Genomic DNA, 24,818 nt, shown 5'->3' with positions numbered 1-24,818 from the left:
CATCCCTTGTGGTTGGAGGGTTCCTAGGCGGAAGATGAGGCGCTCTTCCTCCAGCCGTCATGTTGCTATGTTCTGCCGATGGAGGAGTCCAAGGACCTGCATGTCCTTGGCGGAGTGGGAGGGGGAGTTGTAGTGTTGAGCCATGGGGTGGTTGGGTTGGTTGGTCCGGGTGTCCCAGAGGTGTTCTCTGAAACGTTCCGCAAGTAGACGGCCTGTCACCCAATATAGAGGAGGCCAAATCGGGTGCAGCAAATGATGTACGTGGAGGTGCAGGTGAATTTGTGGCGGATATGGAAGATCCCTTGGGGCCTTGGAGGGAAGCACTCCAAAAAACCACTCCCTCCGTGACTCCCTCGTCAGGTCCACACCCCCCATCAACCCAACCTCCACTCACGGCACCTTCCCATCCAACCACAAGAAATGCAAAACTTGCGCCCACACCTCCCCCCTTACGTCTCTCCAAGGCCCCAAGGGATCCTTCCATATCCGCCACAAATTCACCTGCACCTCCACGCACATCATTTACTGCATCTGCTGCATCCGATGTGGCCTCCTCTATATTGGGGAGACAGGCCGCCAACTTGCGGAACGTTTCAGAGAACACCCCTGGGACATCCGGACCAACCAACCCAACCACCCCGTGGCTCAACACTTCAACTCCCTCTACCACTCCACCAAGGACATGTAGGTCCTTGGACTCCTCCATCGCCAGACCATAGCAACATGACGGCTGGAGGAAGAGTGCTTCATCTTCCACCTAGGAACCCTCCAACCACAAGGGATGAACTCCAGTTTCCTCATTCCCCCTCCCCCCACCTTGTCTCAGTGCCAACCCTCGAACTCAGCACCACCTTCCTAACCTGCAATCTTCTTCCTGACCTCTCCACCCCCACCCCCGCTCCAGCCTATCGCCCTCACCTCAACCTCCTTCCACCTATCGCTTTTCCAACGCCCCTCCCCCCTACCTTTTATCTCAGCCTGCTTGGTATACTTTCCTCATTCCTGAAGAAGGGCTCATGCCCGAAACGTCGACTCTCCTGCTCCTTGGATGCTGCCTGGCCTGCTGCGCTTTTCCAGCAACACATTTTCAGATCTGATCTCCAGCATCTGCAGTCCTCACTTTCTCCTAACCCAATGATCTGTTGAGCAGTGAATGGAGACAACAAAATAAAAAAAAACCGTCATAAAATGTTAATGGCTGATGTGATCAAATTAGCAATCATCTCCAATGCTATGTGAATAATTGTAAGTGTAAAAGTGTATTTACAAACATGGATTAAGTTTACTATACTGCATGTGGGTATATTTTTTTACGAGATGTTACTTAAACATGCGTTGTAACACAAACTCCTGGTTGCTCAATTATTTTGGCCTCGTTCTCCACATATCTCCAAGCTGCACTCATTCAAATTATGGCTTTTGGCTAAAATTGTCTGGTCACAATCCAAAATGTAACCTATGTGGAATAAACAGATACTTTGGAAAGTCAAACAAGTGGCTATAGTGAAGCCTAAACTGTTGATTCACTTTGAAAGCACGAGTTCACAAAAAAGAAATAAGCTGTGGCTTCGTCCTACCACTTGTTTCAATAAATTCCCTGCCAATCGTACACTTCTGATATTTTCTTTTCTTCTCCTGGCCCAGTTTTCTCTTGAAGGCATTGGCTTGTGTCAGGTTTGTAAGTCAATATGAGCAGCATCGTTCCTGCACCTCACTAAAGTATGGCAAAGTGGTCTTTTTAAATCTGCTGGGTGGGCTGGAAATCTGACACATTTCCCGGCCTACAGTCCGCAATGAGCACACTCAGGGGAGGAGAACTCAACCGATTTCAACCTTCCTTAATTCCAGGAACGGTCTTGCTACTGTGGAGAGCGTAAGAAAAACAAAAACAGAAAAAGAAAAGTAGAGACATGGGCTGCAGCAGTACGCAAACTCTGAACAGCCTGTGCAAAAAGATAGGTCCCACCCACAAACTGTGCCTTATGCCCATCAATAATTAGTGAGCAATGGACAGCTTGATACCAAGAAAAAGGCAGTTAACTTTGTGCATTATTCTTGGTTACGACTTCATTGAAACATTCCTTTTCACTGCAGCTGTTTCGCAATCCAGGTCCCGATTCCAATCATGCCAATTGTAGTCCATGCTTTTGCACATTTTTGTTAAAATTGCAGGTAAATTGCAATTGGTCCACCTTCAGTGAAACTGTCTGGCATATGCACTTTAAATGTATCCCTCAATCCTCCTACAATCTTCAAAACTAAACTCTGGAGGTATTTATATAACACGTGGTCCAAAGTGCTGAATCTTTATTTTAGAATATTTTGAATATTCTGGTTAAAAATATGGGGTTTTTTTGCATTTGATTGAGAGTCCCAGTTTCTCATTGGAAACTAGGGTCACGTTTCGGGATGGAATGCTCACTTCCGTGACCGTTTATTTTCAGATCTCATTCTCCTGGGCATGGCTCTCATTTTCCTTTTCTGTGTCTTGCTGTTTGACAAGTCCCTGCGAAAGAAAGTAACACAAAAAGGAAAATCAAATTAAAGGTAGCTGCATCGTTTCGCGCTTTTGCAAACAAACGAGTTGGCTGTTGAAGCAGAGGCACTGAAAGGCTTTGCACAAAATGTTTCACTTCTGCAGGGAGTGACAGACTTCAGTGATGCTGCCACAGCCTCCTAATTACGTGCCCTTCCTATCTCTGAAACTGTCACCACAGAGAAAGAAAGGCACTGCCCCAAATTTAGAACCAATCCCTTCTGAAGAAAAGTCAGACTGAATTTGAAATGTAAACTTTGCTTGTCTCTCCGCAGCTGCTGACGAACCAGCACTTCATTTTTTTTTATTTCAGATTTACAGCCTCTGAAGTGTTTTGCTTTTATTTTAGTGTTCAGCAGACAGTAAGTTAGACTGGAAATGAAGTGCACATTCAATATTATTACAAAAACGACAAGGTGCGATAAAGAACACTTTATGATCGCAGTATGTACAAGATTGATGTGGATTACTCAGCAGGCAACAGTCAGTGCATTGTCACCCGTGTTGCTCTTCTATTAGATGGAACCCTGTCTATGTCTCAGTCAACTAGGCTTGGATGATCCCAGGCGATATGATATGCACAAATGTCCAGTCAGGACAACCTTCATGGGACAGAACAACTAGATTATCTAGTTAACAACTGGGGATTACAACATATATTCTACAAAGAACATCTTAAACCTTAAATGTACCATAGCTACAACCCAGTTGGGGAAAGCATAGAGTCATAGAGATGTGCAGCACGGAATCAGACACTTCGCTCTAACCTGTCCATGCCGACCAGATATCCCAACCTAATCTAGTCCCACCTGCCAGCATTCGTCCCATATCCCTCCAAACCCTTCCTAGTAATATACCCATCCAAATGTTGTGGTTCTGTTCGCCAAGTTGGGAATTTGTGTTGCAGACGTTTTGTCCCTGTCTAGGTGACATTCTCAGTGCTTGGGAGCCTCCTGTGAAGCGCTTCTGTGATGTTTCCTCCGGCATTTATAGTGATTTGTACCTGCCGCTTCCGGTTGTCAGTTCCAGATGTCCGCTGCAGCGGCCGGTATATTGGGTCCAGGTCGATGTGCTTATTGATTGAATCTGTGGATGAGTGCCATGCCTCTAGGAATTCCCTGGCTGTTCTCTGTTTGGCTTGTCCTATAATAGTAGTGTTGTTCCAGTCGAACTCATGTTGCTTGTCATTTGAGTGTGTGGCTACTAAGGATAGCTGGTCGTGTCGTTTTGTAGCTAGTTGGTGTTCATGGACGCGGATCGTTAGCTGTCTTCCTGTTTGCCCTATGTAGTGCTTTGTACAGTCCTTGCATGGGATTTTGTACACTACATTGGTTTTGCTCATGCTGGGTATCGGGTCCTTTGTCCTGGTGAGTTGTTGTCTGAGAGTGGCTGTTGTTTTGTGTGCTGTTATGAGTCCTAGTGGTCGCAGTAGTCTGGCTGTCAGTTCAGAAATGTTTTTGATGTATGGTAGTGTGACTAGTCCTTTGGGTTGTGGCATGTCCTCATTCCATTGTCTTTCCCTGAGGCATCTGTTGATGAAATTGCAGGGGTATCCGTTTTTGGCAAATACATTGTATAGGTGCTTTTCTTCCTCTTTTTGCAGTTCTGGTGTACTGCAGTGTGTTGTGGCCCTTTTGAACAGTGTCTTAATGCAACTTCTTTTGTGTGTGTTGGGGTGGTTGCTTTCGTAGTTTACGACTTGGTCTGTGTGTGCAGCTTTCCTGTATACCTTGGTGGTGAATTCTCCGTTCGGTGTTCTCTGCACCATCACGTCTAGGAATGAGAGTTGGTTGTCCTTTTCTTCCTCTCTAGTGAATCGGATTCCTGTGAGTGTGACATCGATGATCCGGTGTGTGTTTTCTATTTCTGTGTTTTTAATGATTACAAAGGTATCATCTACATATCTGACCCAGAGTTTGGGTTGAATTTGCGGTAAGACTGTTTGTTCTAATCTTTGCATTACGGCTTCTGCTATGAGTCCAGAGATGGGTGAGCCCATGGGTGTGCCGTTGATTTGTTCATATTTGGTTGTTGAATGTGAAGTGTGTTGTGAGGCACAGGTCCAGTAGTCTTTGTGATAGGTTCCGCGTCCTGTTGTCTGTTCTGTATGTCCAGCAGGTTGGCTATTGTTTCTCTGGCTAGGGCTTTGTCGATAGAGGTGAACAGTGCCGTTACATCGAATGAGACCATAGTTTCTTCCTTGTCTATGTGTGTATTTCTGATGATGTCCAAGAATTCTTGTGTTGACAGGTTAAGGTGTTTCAGTTTCTGCGATAGTTCTTTAACCAGTTTGTGTGATGGTGCCCCTGGTAGTAATGCTATAGGTCTGAGTGGGATGTCTGGTTTGTGCATTTTAGGTAGTCCATAGAATCTGGGGGTGTTGTTGCTTTCAGGTTTCATTCTCTGTAGGTCAAACCCATCTAGATGCCTCTTAAATGTTGCAATTGTACCAGCCTCCACCACTTCCTCTGGCAGCTCATGTTATACATGTACCACTCTCTGAGTGAAAACGTTGCCCCTTAGGTTTCTTTTATAGCTTTCCCCTCTCACCCTAAACCTATGCCCTCTAGTTCTGGACTCCCCACTCCAGGGAAAATACTTTGTCTATTTATCCTATCCGTGCCCCTTATGATTTTATAAACCTCTATAAGGTCACCCCTCAGCCTCTGACACTCCAGGGAAAACAGCCCCAGCCTGTTCAATCTCTCCCTATAGCTCAGATCCTCCAACCCTGGTCTCAGAGCAGAATGAGTAACGGGTGGATGGATTAAGAGTTGGCCCATGTCAAGGCACCCCATGGCATGGCTCTCCACAGCATGTCATATGGATGTGCTCTCATGGGAGTGGAGAAAGTAACATGTATGTAGCTCAGGGGCTGCATAATATCACATGCAAAGTAGCATGCAGTCCACTGTACCTTCAATCTACAGTATTAGCTCCAGCTTTTGCAACGGTCACTAAAAGTCAACTAAAGTACAGTGCTACCATTCTGTAAGATCAACATCACAATGGGGTACGCAATAGTGGCACTAGTCATGGCTGCTTATCTTGATCTGGCTTTCTTCATAACATATCTGGACTCAATGTCTGAAGGTTGTGAACCAAGACTCAGCCTATGGCTAATATTTCTACTTGGACACAGCAAGCATGACACCATTATGGGTGTCATTTTCCAGGTAAGGTTGAGGTCTTTTCTGCTTAAATTGGTCACTGCTCAACTCCACTAATTTAAGAATAGGAAATGGCCTGAATAACACTCCTCTCTGCTCCCCTTTCTCCAGACCCAAAAACAGTTCAAACAGTCACTCACCTCATCGGTGTGGCCTGGACTAGAAAAACCAGCACAATTCCTGATTATAATATCCATTGAACTTCAACTGAAGTGTGTGATGTGCTTTGAGACAATCAAGCATGATAAGCCACTTAATGAACATAAAAGATGCTACCCAATGATATTAACCCTAGCATCACAGAACCAGACGTTGTCAGTAAATATGCCTATGACAAACCTAACATTTGTCCTGCATGAAATCAAGATGCTCTTCGTGGTTCACCTTTTTTTGAAGATTATGAATTGCACAGGTTAAGATGTGAAAGTGATGATTCCAGTTTACATTGGAACAAGTCAATAATTAGGAAATTTATTTCCCAGCTGCTTTCTGAGTTGATGTGATCTTATCCGAGATGTTCAGGCATGAATATCCTCTATGGTTACTTATCAAAGGTTCACTGAATGCTGCATTAGAAATCAGAGTTGTTCTTCTCTCAGACTAATTTGCACGAGGAGTCTTGCCCTCGTTTGAAACCAGTTTGCCCTCACCTAGATATTGGTTTACTCCATCCGAGTTTGCCCAGAGATGGCGGATATATTCTCTCCTCCTAACCTGACTCCGTTAGCTCAGGATTCATCATCTGGGCTGCACACTCTACATCACAGTGCTCCACAGAAATCCAGGACCCTGAACAATGGAAGATGTAACATCTATCAAACAACACTGAAGGAGCATGGCCCCTTCCAATGTGCTGGAATTGAATGATAGGATGTGGGTGTGTGTCACTTTTTGCTAGGAATGTTTGCCAAAACTGCTTCATTGTTTATTTAAATCACAGCAGAACTGCCTGTATCTGTATGTGTGAGTGAGTCTGTGTACGTGTGCAAGATACACTTATTCTGCTGAATCTTTCTCGTTCTGTTACAGTTAAGTGAACCTATGAAAGCTCTGTGAAGGGAGCACAACCTCTCAGTATATTTATGCACAACAGAAGCTAGCTGAGGAGAGTTATGAAAAAGTCACTGGCTCTGTTAGCAGCTTATGTTGTAAATTATAGAAACTGGCTCTTCCCAACTTCTTCTACAACTTGTTTGCTTTTAATCACTTTCCTTTACAGATTATAAAATCTCACAGGGTGACAGCTATTAATCTTTGAGTACCTTAAGACTAGTTTTCTAAACAGCTTCTGCTATCTGATTTTATATTAAAAAGTGAGCTCTGTGTGACCCTATTTAATATCACCTTATCAAATGTAATATACATTAGGGCTTTTTTTTGAGGAGATCAAGATTCATTCTTTCCTCTCCTATTCAATGCTGGCACTCAGTATGTAATAACACATTCCATTATTTTACGTACTGTTATGCTAAATATGAGAAATTTCCAGGTGAGCCCATTTATATAAGCAGCAATTATGAGTTCACAAGACACCCATCTCAGCTGGTTTGAATCACAATTACAACTTATCAATTGACTGTTCATGATATCAAGGCAGAGATTTGGATGCAGATACTGGTGGGGTGGAGGATGAGGACAAGGAGATCCCATCTTTATTACATTTAGGGCCTGGGGTGAGGGGGGAGGTTTGGAGCAGTGATGCAGGGAATGGAGGTGGTGCAATGGACGCAGCAGGCCACACCCTCTACCTGTGTTCACCTATCACTATCCCACCACTCTGCCCCTCTCCCTACCCCCCATCATCTGTAGCTTTCCTCATCTCCATTCCTGGACCTGAAGGAGGGTTATACCCGAAATGCTGACTTCTCCACCTCCTAATGCTGCCTTGCTTGTCGTGTTCTTCCAGCCTCCTGCTTGTCTACTTAATATCAAGCTAGCATTTTACTGAATATGGCATCAAGGAGTGTGAGCACAAATGAAATAAATGGCAATCATGAGGAAAGCTTACCCCATTGGTTGGAACCTTGCCTAGCGAGATGGTTGTGGTTTCTGGGATCAAACATCTCAGTTGTAGGACATTACTGTAGGGATTTTAAGGCAGATATCCTGGGCACGACTGATTAATCTACTTCATCAATGACACTCCCTTCATTATAATGTCAGAAGTGGGGACAACCGCCGATGATTGTGAAACGTTCAGCACTAGTCATGACCCTTCAGATACTGAAGTAGTCCACGTCCATTTGCAGAAAGACAACATCTAGGCTTGGGCTGATATTGGCAAGTTTGTGCCACAGAAGAGCCAGGCAATGACCATTTCCAAAAAGAGGGAATCTAACTGTCTCTCTTGACATTCTATGGCAGTCCCATTGCTGAATGTCCCCCATCAATAGTCTGGGCATTAATACTGACCAGCACTGAACTGGACCAGACATAAAAATACTGTGGCTACAAGAGGAGATCAGAGGCCAAGAATTTCATGGTTAGTAACTCACCACCAGACTTGTCAATGTTTTGTCCACAATCTACAAGGCTGTGGTCAAACAACCACAGGCCCAAAACTGGAAATTCTAAATTGATCCACAACTGGATCTGACAGGAACATTGGCCATTCTAAGTTAAGCAGCAGTCAGCAGCCATTGGCTACAGAGAACAGTGGGAACCAAAGTCAGGGTTCAAGGTAACCAGTTACAACCAGCCCAAGGGCTGTGTACTGGAGAAGTATCGATCAGACTTTGACTTCCAGCCAGTGCCTGAAGCACTTTACACCTCCCTGGTATGGCAGCAATGAAGGGTGTGTAACTCGACCCCAATGGATGTTTTCAAACCCACTCCTGATCCCACTGGCCAAAGGTCACAGAACGTTCTGTTAGGTTAGGTACAAGGGGGAAGTACAAGCAAACACCTAGAAGCCATTTTCTCAGTGAAGACCTGCAGCAAGACTTGTGACAAAAGACTGGGCAGCAACCCAAGAAGACCGAGAAGGTTTGCCCTGCGCTTGGATAAAGTGTTTTTAATTAAAAAAAACTGGTCGAAGTTTCCAAAGCATGGACAGCAAGCCTCAATCCAGGAGTGTGACGGATTGCTTTCCACTTGACTGGAGAAGCGCAGCTCCAACTAAATTCAACATCATTGGAGCAGAGCAGCCCATTTGACTGGGACCCAATCTACCACTTCAACATTCACACCCTCCACCACAATGCACAGTGTGCATGGCAGCAACTCACCAGGTCTCCTTCGACGGCACTCACCAAACCTGCAACCTCCACATATAGAAGGAGGAGGGCTTCAGATGTATGGGAACACCACCACCTTCAAATTAACCTCCTATTAAGACACACCCCATCCTGGCATGGATCTATATTGTAGTTCCTACACTGTCAATGGGTCACAGTCATAGAATCTCTGCACTAACAGCATTGTCAGTGTCCCTACACCACACAGACTGCATTGGCTCAAGAAGGCAGCTGCCCACCAGCTTCCCAATGGCAATTAGCGATGTACTGAGCCAGGCAATGTCACCCACATCCTACAAAAGAAATATAAAATCAGCATAGTAGTTTCACACTTTGCTGCCTTTACATTGCTAAGGGCAATGGAAATACAAACCTTACATTTACACAGCAGATTTCATAGTGGGTTCTGAACATTTCAAAATCAACCCGTTACATCCCTGAGGTTTGCTGCTGTTATCTTGGTCAGTGAACCTGACCAACCATGAGGCAGAACAATCTCTGAGCTCATCTTTGAAGTGTGCCATGGGATCCATCCAAACGGACCAAATGTTTTGGCTAATCAAAATTTAACTGTTCACTTTTGTGATGTTGAGGAAACAGCAACAAATTTATTCGCAGCAAGACCAAATTATCGGCTTTACTTAAATTGGTTGAGGGATAATATTGGCCAGGAACTGAGGAGAATGTTGCTGTTCAGCAGAATAGAATCTCACAATTTTCTGTGTCCTCCTGTGAGAGTAGGGGTGTAACATAAAAGAAGCTTTTACATGTGCCTCCCTCGGCAAGTTGAATTTGAAATTAAAGTAAGATTTGGAGAGTGTAGGTCTGAGGATGAGAACAAGCTGGATAATTGCGATAAATACAAGAAAGATTGTTGTCCATGGTGGATCTGTGGCCAAAAGAACACAAGTTTCAGTCCTAATTATGAGCTGCATCATGTTTGTCGGAGGATTTTTTTTAACCATAAGACCTTCCAAAATTTCTCACCATATATTAGCTAACCCGCCTCATTAACTAGTTACCTAATATCTCTCATCTGATTCTACAACTCTAAAGTTGTAGAGATGTTTCCAATAAACGTTATTGATTTGGACAGATCTGCGTTTGTACACTATAACAGAACAATTACCACATCTGTGGTTGATGATTCAATCAGCTAATATGGGGTCCTTTCATTTAATGTAATAAAGTATGTTAATAATGCTGTGTAATTGCAAATGTCTGGCAGCAACGACCAACCCCAGCTCACAGGACTGCAATGGAGAATTCAGGTAGTAGTTACCAGACAGCAGGGACAGATTAGGCTTTAACATGAACCGAAAAGTTTCTACAACTCAATACTACAGGATTCCAGGCATGAGGAAATTTGTTTATAAGCTTAGGTTGGAGACATAGCTTCATAGAAAATCGAGACACTGAAGGGAGAAAGGAATTTAAAACAATGAATAGATTTATCAGGGTGTTGCCAGAACTGGAGAGTTTTGGTTACGAAGAGAGACTGGTTGTTTCCTGAGAGTAGAGGAGATTGAGAGGGGTCATGACTGAAATGTATAAGTTTATTATACATTTTACTGCGTAATCTCTACAGTAGGTATAGACAGATGGGCATGGAGAGGGAGTCCAGGAATTAACTTTTCCCTGATGGTTGAGTAATCAATAACTAGGGGGCATAGCTTTAAGGTCAGGAGTATGAGGTTTAGAGGTGGGAGGGAAAACATTTTCACCCAGAGGGAAATGGGAATCTTGGACTCATTGCTTGTAAGTGTGGTAGATGCAGAAACCTTCATACCATTTAAGAAGTATTTAGATGTGCACTTGCAATGCCAAGGCATACAAGGCTTCAAACCAAGTGCTGGAAAATGTGTTTGAAATAATTGGTTGATTGTGTTTTCGCCAGTCATAAACAATGAGCCTTTTTCTGTGTTCATAAGCATAACCAGAAAAAAAATACTAAGAAAACATATTAACATGGCTCCAGGAGATGTGGAAAGGCTTCCAAGTGTCTTCAAAGAAGTGGCTACACAGGTAGATCATGGATAGATTCTGGAAAGGTCCTAACATATTGCAAAATGACAACTGTAACATTCTTGATCAAGAATGGGAAAGGGAAACCATGTTGCAGAAATTTGTAAAGAGTTCTTTGAGGATGTAATCAGTAAGGTTAATTAAAAGGACCTGGTAGGTGCAGTGTGTTTGGACTTCCAAAAGGCATTCAATAAGATGGGAACTAAATAATACTAGACAAGAAAAGCGCTCAATATGTTGGGGAGTATATTAGCAAGGATAAAGAAGTGGCTAACTAACAAAAAACAGAGTCTGGACAAACGGGTAATTTGAAGGTTAGCAAATTGCAACTGTAGAGGTACCACAGCAATTGGTGCGAGGGCCTCAAGTATTTACTATCTATATTCATGATTTGGATGAAATGGTTGTGTGTATTCTTACACACAGAACAGTTGAGAAACCAACGTGAGAACACACGGAGTCTGCGAAGGAATGCAGGCTATGAGCAAAGATTCGGTAAATGGACTATAATGGGGAAGTATTGTAAGGTCGTCCACTTTGCTGGGAGGGCTAGCAAGCCATATTTCTGTGGAGTTGTGGAGATTTTGTTGACCTTTAAAAATAGCAGATGGGACTAAATCTGCAGTTCCTGTCCCCATTCTTGGCTGGAAAAGGGTACAGGCAGAAAGCTGGGACCCTGTATTGCCAATCTAGCCAGCTCAAGTACTGATGAAGGGGAGGAGAATGGCAGATTTTGTACTCCATCACAATCTTTGCCATGTTAACGTCTTATGCCCTCTGAGAGGGGTTCTGAATGAGAGTCTGGATGCAGGAACTTTTCCAAAAATAACTTGAAATAAATTCTCATTCACGTCCTCCACATCAACACATGCCCCATGTCTACTCTCAATGTCCTTGTATAGCTTCCATTCAACTCAGCACTCTGATGGCCATCCAGTACACACTCTGATATTGTGGAGAAGAAATGAACCCCATAGTAAGAGTGGCATGAGATTTCTTTAGGTTCTTTCTCTAGCATCCCTCCAATTTTGCTTCAGTAACTCACAATTCTGTACTCCCGATCTCAAGCATGGGGCTCACTGCATTCTTCCTTAGCAAAGTGACGTCAGGAAGCACACTTTGCTCCCGATGTCTCTCTCCCTGCTATAGTTCTGGAAACTTCAAAGCAATCACTGCTGACAGTATTAATCTTTGACACCAGAGGCTTCCTAACAACAATCAAACATTTCTGTAAGAAATCACAGATAGAAATTAAGGTCAATTATCTCCAAATTTAAAGCTAACTTTGATCTGAAAAACATCTTAGTACATTATGAACACGTTTACCATTTACTTTGAAACCTTTGGTTGGGAATCTATTCAAACTTGTTCATGACGTGTAGCTGTCACTGGTTAGTCAGTATTTGTTGCCTACACAGAATTACCCAGAGGACAGTTAAGACTCAACCATAATGCTGAGACTGGGGTCATTTGTGGGCCAGACCAGGCAAGGATTTGCTTCTTGTAAAGGATATTAGTGAATCAGATAGTTTTTTTATAGGTTGAATTTTCATACCAGATTTCTAGAGAATTCAAATTTCACCATTTGCCAAGGAGGGATTCGAACTCTTGTTGCAGAACATTACCTAGGTTTCTGGATTATTAACCCAATGACATTACCACTACACCACTATTTCCCACTAAATGAATAACTCATATCTGAAATGGAGACAACCAGAATCCAACCAGACACAGTGGATCCATTATGAAGCTAAGAAACCATCATCTTTAAGAGATCATCATTTGTCTTTTATATTATTTTTACATCTCCTTGACCTAACATTTGTACTCTTAAAATATTGAAATCATAACAGTTCTGACCAAGGTTGGTGCAGTGCGCTGTCTCTCTTGGGTTCTGCTGCTTCACTGGTCACAATATATATTTCAATGTATTACCTAGTTACTGAGATGGTCAATTCTACACCTTATCCATAATATGTTGGAGAGAAATGAGGGAAAGTCAGGGAAGATAATGGGACATGAAGTGATGAGCAGATTCAGCAGCCAAGTGGCAAAGGAAATTTAATACGGGGTGGGTGGGAGGTGGCACATCGTGGCAGAAGGAATACAGAAGTAGCATAGATTTGATGACACCATTCTACAGTGTGCAGATACAGAGGGACTCTGAGATTCACAGCTCCAGACCTTTAAATCTGGCATTACATTGAGTGCACAATGAGAAAAACACATGGCATCTTGATTTTTTTAATGAATATTAAAGCAGGAATGTCAATCTAAATCTTCATAAACCCTGGCTAGATGACAACTAAAGTACTGTGTTAAGTTCTTGTTACGGTTCTTAAGGGAGCATTTGAAGGCCAGTCAGACAACACAAACAAAGCTTACCAGAATGCTCCCAAAAATGAAGGAATTTACTTATATGGTTAGATTTGAGAAATTGTTCTTGGAACCAAGGAGATGAGAGGAGATTATACAAAGATATGTAGGATAATGGCAAGTTTAGGTAAGTAGATAGAGAACAATTGTTCCCACTAGGTAATGAGACAGAGAACAGGGACAGCGATTTAAGATTTTGGGCAAGAGAAGCAAGGGATCGTGCGGGAGATTTTTTTTCAGGCAGCAAGTATTCATTTCTTATAAGAGTGAAACAATCAATGACTTAAAAAAGGAAAATGAATGGGTACACTGGACAAATAAACTTGCAGGCTACAGGGCAGGGGACTGGATTCATTTGCAGAGAACAAATATGGATGCAATGGGCAAAATGGTGTCCTTATGCTGTTGTGATGTTATGCCACTAAGTCTACTAAATGTACAATTATTTAAATTAAACAGATGAAAAAATACATTATATGTTGCAAATGGAATAAATTGCAACTAGCATTGTAATCATTTGATAGAATCATTTGTGACAGAATAATTTCAAAATATTTATACTTTATCATAATTGTGAAACTAATTCATCCATTAGCAAAAGCTTCCCAGCATAATGGAAATACAACTGATCTTGGGCTGGATTTTGCTGCCTCGAGATTTCTCCTCAGTGCATTTCACAATGCATTTTAATATTCATAACACAATGAAAGGGGGGTCGAGTGATCTAATGAAACAGTTCATCTTTCTGAAGTGGAGGAAATTCAAAACTAAATCTAACCTACTGAGAGTTTCCAAGCAGTTTCTGTTTTAATTTCATGCTTCAGTGTCCACAGCACTGCTTTATTATTAATGTTTACTTTACTTCCCTTCCCTTCCAGGAATGCCCACCTAGTAGAAGTTCTCAGCAGCACAGCCTCTCCCATCTCAGAGGCATCCTGGCCTGCAGTTTCACTTCATCAGTCACCTCCTTGAGCACAGCAGCTATCATGAAATAGCTCATAACCCCAATTAGCTCAGTGTAATGTGATTTTTTTGAAAGAAAGACACAAAGTCTAAAGATGAACAAGACTGCAACTTAATGGCTAGAGAGGAATTATGGAATGTCACACTTGAAGTGTGTCAAGTGACTTCAGACAGCAACACATCAAAGGGGATAATGTCATTCAAAAACCTGAACTGAGATCTCCCATGGACTGTGTCAAACTTTTTTTTTAATGTTACATGAGAATATCCATTAGCCATCTCTGCATGGTGTGGATCAATTGGCAGTAAAGTCCATCTAGGATTGCTGAAAATAAATCAGCAGCAAATCCACAGAGAAGAAAACTGGACAAACACCTTTCAACTAATTGCAGAACCTAAACTCTCCAAACAACTACCCAACTGCCAAAGACAGCATTACCAGAATCATTCAACTCAGCAGCCACAATGTTTCACAATCTATTTGTCATAGAGAAGCCAAAGACGAATTTGTATAACCCTATCCTTTATTTTGTGGTATCACCCCCTCAATTTTAATTTTTATCACATTGTATTATCTTGAATTATTACAGCAAATAAACTCACTCTGTCTTCAACTCAATGAAGTCTGGTTACTTTGAAACATAAGTGGACTTGCTCTAGGGAAAAGCACCCACAAGGGAAGGAAGCCTTGTTATATTAAACTCTTTGTGCCCAAATGAGAGAAGGGTTGAGTGAAGGGGAGCCAATTCATCACTCTTTGCTGAGGAGCACAATGAATTGGGGATCCTGATCCCGGAAGGGTCAGAACAAACCCTATCTCTTGCAAGCTTTAACTATCCTTGTATATACATGTCACTCAATGTCTCTATCCATTCCTCCCCTTCGATTTGGTCTGTTTTCAAGGCTCCATAAAATCTCACCCAGGCATGTTTTCACAATCCTTTTTTCATTATCCTCACTGAACGCAACAAATGGTCAGTAACTTTAGCTCCTTACTCACCTCTGAATGAATTCAAGTTCCATATGATGTGTTCCACTGCTTTTTCTTTTGCATCCAGTTTATTTTGGCCAGGAGGTCCTTTCTTCAGTCTTCAGAATTCTCTTCCACCTGGACCCTTTCCTCTAACCTGTTGACCTTTCATACTCAGGTCCTGTCTGTCATATTTTTTTTAAGTACATCAATGATGGATCAATCACAAACGCTTCCCTTTCCCTTTTTGACTTCTTGGTCTGTATTGTTACAGGCTGCCCACCAGTAAACCATTGACTCACACAGTTACTTTAACTATACATTGCTCTGTCAGGCTTCTTCTCCTTGCTCCCAGTTTCTCCATCACATTTACTTTGAATACACCACCTTCTATAAAAAGTGTTTCCGATCTTTCCCCATCTAAATTGAAGAATCCTCTCCTCTATGATCAACATGGCTCATGCTTGTTTTTGCACCTTCCCTTGCAACCCATCAGCCTCAAAGCATTATCCCTTTCAACTATCTCCAATCAAAAGAATAGGTAATATTAGGGAAGCTAAGTACCATCTCTTTTGGAAGCAGATGACAGCTTTGCATGTACTTTCATGAAACAGAGGAACAAGGAAAGATATTATAATTAGGGAGGAGCAGCCTGAAATATTAAATGGAATTAACATAGGGAGGGAGGAAATATTAAGAGATATGGGAAGAGTGCGGCTAAGTAGTGTTGAAATGCCCATCAGCCATGAATGAACAGCAGAGTGGACTCGATGGGCTGAATGGCCTTACTTCCACTCCTATTTCTTATGGTCTTAAGCCGTTAAACAGCTCTGAAAATCCCCAGATTGGATACAAATATGTTCAAGAGTGTAAAGGGAAGAGACAGTGTTATTTTCCAATTTTCTCTGGGCACAGTTGTGATGCCAGAGGACTGGAGGTTGGAGCATTCATTGAAAAGGATAGCAAAAGCAATTACAGGCCAGTCAGATGAACCTCAAAAGCAGGAAAATAACTATTAAAAAGAAAAACTGCCTTGATGCTTTAAAACATTATCACTTCCTTGCATATATTCAGTGATTTGGCCTCCATAGCCTTCTGTGGTAGAGGTTTCAACAGGTTCCTATCCTTTGAGCGTAGATATTTTTCCTCTTCTCAATCTTAAATGGTCTACCCCATATCCTGAGTCTGTTGAGTCCCCAATTAGGAAAACATCCTCCCTGCATCTGGTCAGACTAGTCTTGTTAGGATTTTATACATTACAAACAGATCCCTTCTCATTCAACTAAACTCTAGTCAAGACTGATCCAGTTGAACCAATCTCTCCTCTAAGGACAGTCCTTGCGTCTCTTGTATCAGCATAGTGAATCTCCACTGTACTCTCTCAACAGCAAATATATCCTAAGTATGGAGTCTAAAATTGCACATCATTCTCCAAGTGTGGTCTCATTATGGCCCTGTATAACTGCAGTAGGACATTCCTACTTTTGAACTCAAATCCTCTTGCAATTTACCATTTGCCTTCCTGGTTGCTAGCTGTACCTGCCTGTCTACTTTCATTGACTGATTATGCAAGGACACCCACATCCCTTTCGACATCCATACTTGCACAATTTAACACCATTTAAATAACACTCTTCCTTTCTATTTTTCATGCCAAAGTGTATAACTTTCCATTTAGATTAATGCCAACAGCACAGGTACATTCCCACACTGGCTGAGGTTACCATGAAGGGGTCTCCTTCTCAACCTCTCCCTTTGTCTGAGGAGTGGTTACCCTCAGGCTCTCCATCACCAGTCGCGTCTTGGTAATAAGAGAGCAGCTCAACGGTCTGGTAAGACTATGACGACTTTACTGCACCTGCCATGTCTTTCCCCATTTTCTCAACTTGTCTAAATCATCTTGAAGTCTTCTTGCATATTCCTCACAACCACATCCAGTTTTGTGCTATTTGCAAATCTGGAAATGCTGCATTTAGTTTCAACATGAAGATCATTTATATATAATATGAATAGTAATCTTCCAGGAATCCTTAAATTCTGGAAAAAGTCCTGAGGACTGGGAAACTGCCAATGTAACGCACTTATACAAAAAGGGATGGAGACATAAAACAGGTAACTGTAGGCCAGTTAGCTTAATGTCTGTCATTGAGAAAATGTTACAATCTATTATAAAGGCTAATCAGAGTATTTAGAAATGCATAATAAAATCAGAGTCAGCATGGAACCATGATGGGGAAAACAGTTCTTTGAGGAGTTAACAAGCAGGATAGAAAAAGTGAAAACAATAGTTATAACAGTATTTGAATTTCCAAAGGTGTTTGATAAGATACATGGGGCTACTTACTCACAGCCCATGTAGATGAGGTAGTACATTTGCATAGAATTAGCTAACTCGCAGAACACAGAGTTGGGATAAAGGAGGAATTTTTTTCAGAATGGCAATCTGTAATGAGTAGAGCATCACCGGATTCAGTCCTGGGGTCACAATTATTTACAATCTAAATTAATACCTTCGATATGGAAAGTGAATGTTCTATAGCCAAGTTTGAGGATGACACAAAAATAGGCAGGGAAGGCAAAGTGAAGATGATACAAAGAGTCTACACAGGCAGATTACGTGAGTGGGCAAAAATGTGGCAGATAAAATATAACATGGGAAAATGGGTTTATGCACTCTGGCAAGACAAACAGAAGGGCTGAAATAATGGGGAAAAACTCCAGAAAGCTCCAGCACAGAGGAGACATGATCAGATTATCAGGTCAACCATGATCTCATTGAATGGTAGGACAGATTCAACGGGCTGAATGGTCTTACTTTAGAAATATTCAAATACTGTGCTTCCCCTGCATTTTGGGGGAGAGAATTCCAAAAACAGATATCCCTCTGCACGGGAAGAATTCTCTATACTTTGGTCTTAAATGGGCTCACCAAATGCCATGTGGTGAAGCATAACCTTTCTACTTTCAATCTGCATTCTTCTTGCAACAAACCACAACATTCTGTCAGTTTTACTAATCATCTACTCTACTTGTATATGTACCTTCTGTGTTCTATGCATTCAGTCACACAAATCTGTCTGCATCTCAGACCTCTGCAACCTTTGTGAGAAGATTTGTAGCTGGGGTGCTTGTTGTTGTGGTTCTGTTTGCCGAGCTGGGAATTTGTGTTGCACACATTTCGCCCCTTGTCTAGGTGACATCCTCAGTGCTTGGGAGCCTCCAAGATCACAGAAGCGCTTCACAGGAGGCTCCCAAGCACTGAGGATGTCACCTAGACAGGGGACGAAATGTCTGCAACACAAATACCCAGCTCGGCGAACAGAACCACAACACATCTGCAATCTCTCACCATTTAGACAAATATGCTTCTTTTTTAATCATTCCTGCTAAAATGGACAATTTCACATTTTCCCACAATAAGACAGACTTTTACTCACCCACTTCACTTACCTACGTCTCTCTGTAGTCTCAAGACCTCTTCACAGCTTATCTTTGTGTCATCAGTAAATTCAGCTACTACACCCTCAGTCCCCTAATGCAAGCCATTTACACAAAGTGAACATGTTGAGGTCCCAGCAATGATCCCTGTGGTTAACCGCTTCTAACATTTTGCCAACCAGAAAATGATCCATTCGTACTCAGTTTCCTGGTAGCTGACCAACTTACTATTCATGCTAACATGTTACACCCTACACCATGAGCTTTATTTTCCACATTACTCTGCTGGAAATCTAAGTACAGGTCATACACTTCAATACATGTCAGTTCTTCAAAGGGCTCCAATAAATTGGTTAAATATGATTTCCCTTCCAGAAAACCATGTTGATTCATTGGGATTACCATAGATTTGTCTTATTTGCCCTGCTGTAATGTCTTTAAAGTAGCTTCTAACAACAGGTCTACAACATATGTTAAGCTAACTGGCTTGTAGTTTCCTTCTTTCTATCTTTCTCCTTATTTCATTAAAAGAGCTACATTTGTTATTTTCAAATCTAAAGAAACTTTCCCCAAAACTTGGGAATTTTGGAAAATCAAAATCAACCCATTAATCACCTCAATAACCAATTCAATTAGTCGCTCAGGATCCTCAGATTTGTAAGTCCACAGCTCTAATAATTTGATCTGTACCACTTTCCTGGTGATTAGAATTTTGAGTTTCTTCTACCCTTCCATTTCCCAATTTACAGCTCATTTCCAGGATGTAGCTTGTATCCTCTGTACCAAAGACCAGTGCGGAATAGCTGTCTAATTCATCTACAGTCTCCTTATTCTTTTTTGTCATTGCTCACTTTGTTAACACCGTCCATCTTTCAGCACCTACAGAGCTGACCACCTCTTTCTCAAGATCAACGAGGGCTGGACAATAAACGCTAGTCAAACCAGTGAAGCTAACATCCCCTGAATTAATAAATAAAATTCTTACCCCATTTGTTTTTACATCTCTTTCTTTATGTTTGACACTGCCTGTTGTCTTTTAGTTAACTGTGGATAGAGAGCCATTCCTTTGGAATTCTTTCTTCCCATTGGAACGTAACTATTGCATGTTTTGATATATTCCATTAAATGCCTGCCATCTTTTCCTTTTTGCTCTATTATTAACATAATTAGCTAGTTCAGTTTAACTGTTTCTGTTTTCAAGCCCTCATATTTGCCCTTATTTATAGTTAAAAATCTAAACTTGGACCCAGTCTTCTCTCCCTAAAACTGAACATAAAATTCAATGATATTCTGATCATTACTACCTAGGGCACCTTAACAATGATGCAATTGATTTATATGATCACACTGCACGAGACCTGATCTAGTACAGCCTGTTTTCTTTTTATGAACTAATTTAAGGTTACTGATTTTTTTCCGCACCGCACAACAATCAACAGACAGGAGTGTTCCCTCCCAGTTGGGGAAAACTTAATTGGTCCAGGACATCCAGCCTCAGACCTTCAGGTGACCATCCTCCAAGGTGGACTTCGGGACAGGCAGCAGAGAAAAGTGGCCGAGAAAATGTTCAGTACCCATAGGGAGGGCCTCATCCTTGGGTTCATGTCACATTACAGGTGACCACCATTGCACGATACACACACACACATACTCCTACACACACATAGGCACTCCTATACACACATATACACAGATGCGCACACGGACATACACATACACAGACGCGCACACAGAAACCCACACACACCCTTACAGACACACACTCCCACATGCACACCCTCACAGACTTAAAACACTCCGCACTCACTACACACACATACACTTTCTCACACTCACAACTCCCAACCCAGACAAACACACAAAGACCCACATGCACACATATATTTTGTGTGGTGAATTTGTACTTATAGGGTTACATTGTACTTTGCTCAAAAACTGCATGCATTCATGTAGAACTCGTTATCTCACTTTTTAGATTAGAATCAATCTAAACATCATGGTATAGACAGAGAACACAGGGGGCCAACACCTTTAACATATTGTCTAGCTATCACCATTGTTAGCAGCTAACCCGAGAATGCAACTTTTATAAAAAAAGGTTTTGTGATTTACACATGAAAGAAGTGAAACTATTACTGTATTCTAACAGATGAAAGGCTTAACAGACAATCAATTTTTCAATGTTTAATTTCAGTTACTTCACACTGTAAATTTTTGCTATAAATTCTGTGTTAGGATCGAGCCCTCCACTACCACTTGATGAAGGAGCGTCGCTCCGAAAGCTGGTGTGCTTCCAATTAAACAGTTGGACTATAACCTGGTGTTGCGCGATTTTTACTTTGATTTTTTTTCTAATCTACATGCAAATTAAAATCTGCCAGGAATATCACTATACCTTGCGATTACAGTCGAGTGCACACAATTTTGTTGCTTTTCAGCAGCCTGTACACCTCAAGAGTCAGAGATGTACAGCATGGAAACAGACCCTTCAGTCCAACCCATCCATGCCGACCAGATATCCCAAACCAATCTAGTCCCACCTGCCAGCACCCGGCCCATATCCCTCCAAACTCTTCCTATTCTTATACTCATCCAGATGTCTTTTAAATGTTGAAACTGTACTAGCCTCCACCACTTCCTCTGGCAGCTAATTCCATGCACATACCGCCCTCTGCGTCGCTTAGGTCTCTTTTATATCTTTCCTCTCTCACCCTAAACCTATGCCCTCTAGTTCTGGACTCCCCCACTCCAGGGAAGAGACTTTGTCTATTTATCCTATCCATGCCCTCTCATGATTTTATAAACCACTATAAGGTCACCCCTCAGCCTCCGACGCTCCAGGGAAACTCTCCCATAAGCTGCTTCTTGCCTTTACTATTTCTCATTTCTACCCAATATGCTTGGGTTCTTGATCTAGGGGGATCCTGCTGTGTCATATTAATAAACAGAGCCACTCTTGCACCTTTTCATATCTTCTTGTCTTTCCGAAATTCAATGTACCCTTCAATATCCAAGACCAAATCTATGGGTTATTTGGAAGGGTGATCGGATTGTACTTATTTACTTGCATTTACACTATCAATTCATCTATCTTGTTTCAAATGCGATGTGCCAATGCCACTGTCCCAGGAACCAGACTGCACTTCATCCAGTCCAGTCTTTCAGCCACATATTCATTTCTCTCACCTTTATCTGCTCTCTGCCTATTTGCATGTGGCCCGGGTAATAATGCAAAGATTATTAACTTGGACACTGTGCACCCTAATGTGAAATCTAGCTCCTCACAGTGATGATGCAGAACATCTTCGCTCTTTCTTACCTATGTTATCGGCACTCTGGCGCTGGGATGGCAACACCACTTGGATTCGTGTTCTTTGCAGTAGAGTGCAACCTTAAGTCCCCTGACTTTACAGTGCCCTTCTACCACTACTTCCCATTTTGCTTCTCCCATTTGAAAGACTTCCGAACCACAGTCAGTTAGCTTAACCGTTCTGCTGCCCTCACTCTCATCCAAACAAGAGCTGTTGGCAATACAAAGGCTGAGCATCCTGCACTCCTGCTCTCTGAATCCCCTTAGCTGCTTCATGAATAGTCACATCTTCCTTTCCCTGACCAAGGAAGACCATATTGTAAGAGGTGCTCTTACATCCCAGGGTAAGACCATAAGACATAGAAGCAGAATTAGATATCTTGCCCATCAAATCTGCTCCACTATTCAATCATAGCTGATGTTTCTCAACCCACTCTTCAGCCTTCTACCCATAATCTTTGAACCCCTTACCAATCGAGAACCTATCTATATCTGTCTTAAATACACTCAGTGACTTGGACTCTATAGTTCACTTTGGCAATGAGTTCCACAGATTCACCAATCTCTGGCTGAAGAAATTCTCCATTTCAATTCTAAAGGGTCATCCCTTTACTCTGAGGCTGTGCCTGTGGGTCTTAGTCTTTCCTATCAGCAGAAACTTTTTCTCCATGTCTACTCTATCCAGGCCTCTCAGCATTCTGCAAGTTTCAATCAGATCCCCTGTCATTCTTCTAAACTGCATCAAATAACAGACCCAGTGTCCTCAACTACTCCTCATATGACAAGCTCCTCATCCCCAGGATCATTCCTGTGAGCCTACTCTGGACCTCCTCTAAAGCCAGCACATCTCTCCTTAGATACAATTCCCAAGAGAGCTCAATAATCCAAATGCGCTCTGACCAGAGACTTATATAGCCTCAGTGGTACATCTCTGCTCTTGTGTTCTTGTCCTCTCAAAATGAATGTTAACATTACATTTGTCTTCCTATCTGCCAACTGAACGTGCATGCAAACCTTAAGAGAATCCTGAACTAAGACTCCCAAGTCCCTTTGTGCTTCAGATTTCTGAAGCCGTTCTCCAGTTAGAAAACAGTCCATGCCAATTTTCTCCCAACCAAAGTGCATAACCTCAAACTTTCCCAAACTGCATACCATCTGCCACTTCTTTGCCCACTTATCTAGCCTGTCCAAGTCTTTCGGCAACCTCCGTCCTTTCTCAACACCTGCCCCTCCCACCTAGCTTTGAGTAAAGCATCCAAGTAAATCTCTTGCAGTGATGCAGTGCCAGTAGATCAGTCTCCAGCCGATCAACCGAACAGAAGATGCTTGAACTCCAAACCCGTATGCAGATCTGCTTCACCCGGATCACACTGGCATCCAGGAGCTCCAACACTTATTTGTAATGAGGGAGGCTGCTCAGGCAAAGAATAAGGAAGCCCACACTCAAGATAGATAATCAACTTCTTTGATCTTTCATTTATTTTCTGCCTAATATTGATAGCCATTTGGATGTCTGAATGGAAGAGTGACTTAATACTTTCAGACCAAGGATAGGGTCTTTAAACAGTGTAGTTTCCACTTAAGATAAAACTGAACAGTAATGCTTAAATAAGACTGGCACACACTGCAGTCTTAAGAGAACTACCATTAAGTGAAATAAAGGTACAGTGGATGCTGGAAATCTGAAGCAAAACACAAAGTGTTGCAGAAGCATCTGTGGAGAGATGTACAGAATTAATGCTTTGAGTGCAATATGACTTCTTATGAAGAGTTCCAAGAAAGTGTCATTTCAGACTCCAAACGTTAACTCTGCTTCTTCCTCCAGAGATACTTCCAGACCTCTGCATTTCTCCAACACTGTCTGTTTTTATATCATCAATATCAACTCAAAGTGGCTACAGAATATTGGATCAGCACGAACATGTCTCATCTGTTTAAGTAAAGCAAAACTAAAAGTCTCAGCAACTCATTCACTGTCAAGTTTTGAAAAATGTATTTATTTAACGTTTTACTTCCACGAGAATGGCTTTTGTGACCTACAAACTGAACAAGATAAAAGGCGGAACCTGTGTCTGAAATCCAACCATGGGGCAGCACGGTGGCTCAGTGGTTAGCACTGCTGCCTCACAGCTCCAGGGACCCGGGTTCAATTCCCACCTCAGGCAACTGTCTGTGTGGAGTTTGCACATTCTCCCCGTGTCTGCGTGGGTTTCCTCCGGGTGCTCCGGTTTGCTCCCACAGTCCAAAGATGTGCAGGTTAGGTGAATTGGCCATGCTAAATTGCCTGTAGTGTTAGGTGCATTAGTCAGAGATAAATGTAGGGGAATGGGTCTGTGTGGGTTGCTCTTCGGAGGGTCGGTGTGGACTTGTTGGGTTGAAGGGCCTGTTTCCACATTGTAGGGAATCTAATCCTGAGAGAGAAATATGAGTGAATTCTGTTGTTGGAGAGATCCACGTTGTATGAAAATGGCAATACCATGTCTTATCATTCTTCCACTATATTGGCACCAAGAAAAGACATTTTAAGTCCAATAAATGATGGCACGGTGGCTCAGTGGTCAGCGCCAGGGACCCAGGTTCGATTCCAGCCTCAGACCAACTCTCTGTAGAGTTTGCACATTCTCCCCGTGTCTACATGGGTTTCCTCCAGTCCAAAGATATGATGGTTAGATGGATTAACCATGCTAAATTGCCCCTAACCCTGAGGGTTGAGTAGGGTAGGTGCATTAGTCAGAGGTAAATTTAAGGTGATAGGGTAGGGGAATGCGTCTGGGTGGGATACTCTTCAGAGGGT

The 24,818-nt window shown here is 42.3% G+C and overlaps 1 protein-coding gene across 1 annotated transcript in view; it reads right to left on the bottom strand.

The window, feature by feature from the left end:
* Positions 1-2,290: 2,290 nt before the first annotated feature.
* Positions 2,291-24,818, bottom strand: part of rad18 (RAD18 E3 ubiquitin protein ligase) — a 299,135-nt gene continuing 276,607 nt past the window's right edge. Inside the window, exon 13 of the mRNA XM_060835233.1 lies at positions 2,291-2,506. Coding sequence (XP_060691216.1) covers positions 2,419-2,506 — 88 coding nt within the window. The 3' untranslated portion in view covers positions 2,291-2,418. The remainder of the gene's footprint in view (positions 2,507-24,818) is intronic.

This window comes from Hemiscyllium ocellatum, chromosome 14 (assembly GCF_020745735.1).
Source record: "Hemiscyllium ocellatum isolate sHemOce1 chromosome 14, sHemOce1.pat.X.cur, whole genome shotgun sequence".
NCBI classification, from domain to species: domain Eukaryota; kingdom Metazoa; phylum Chordata; class Chondrichthyes; order Orectolobiformes; family Hemiscylliidae; genus Hemiscyllium; species Hemiscyllium ocellatum.
The sequence above is the reverse complement of the archived record's forward strand: the minus strand, read 5'-3'. Positions and strand labels throughout refer to the sequence as shown.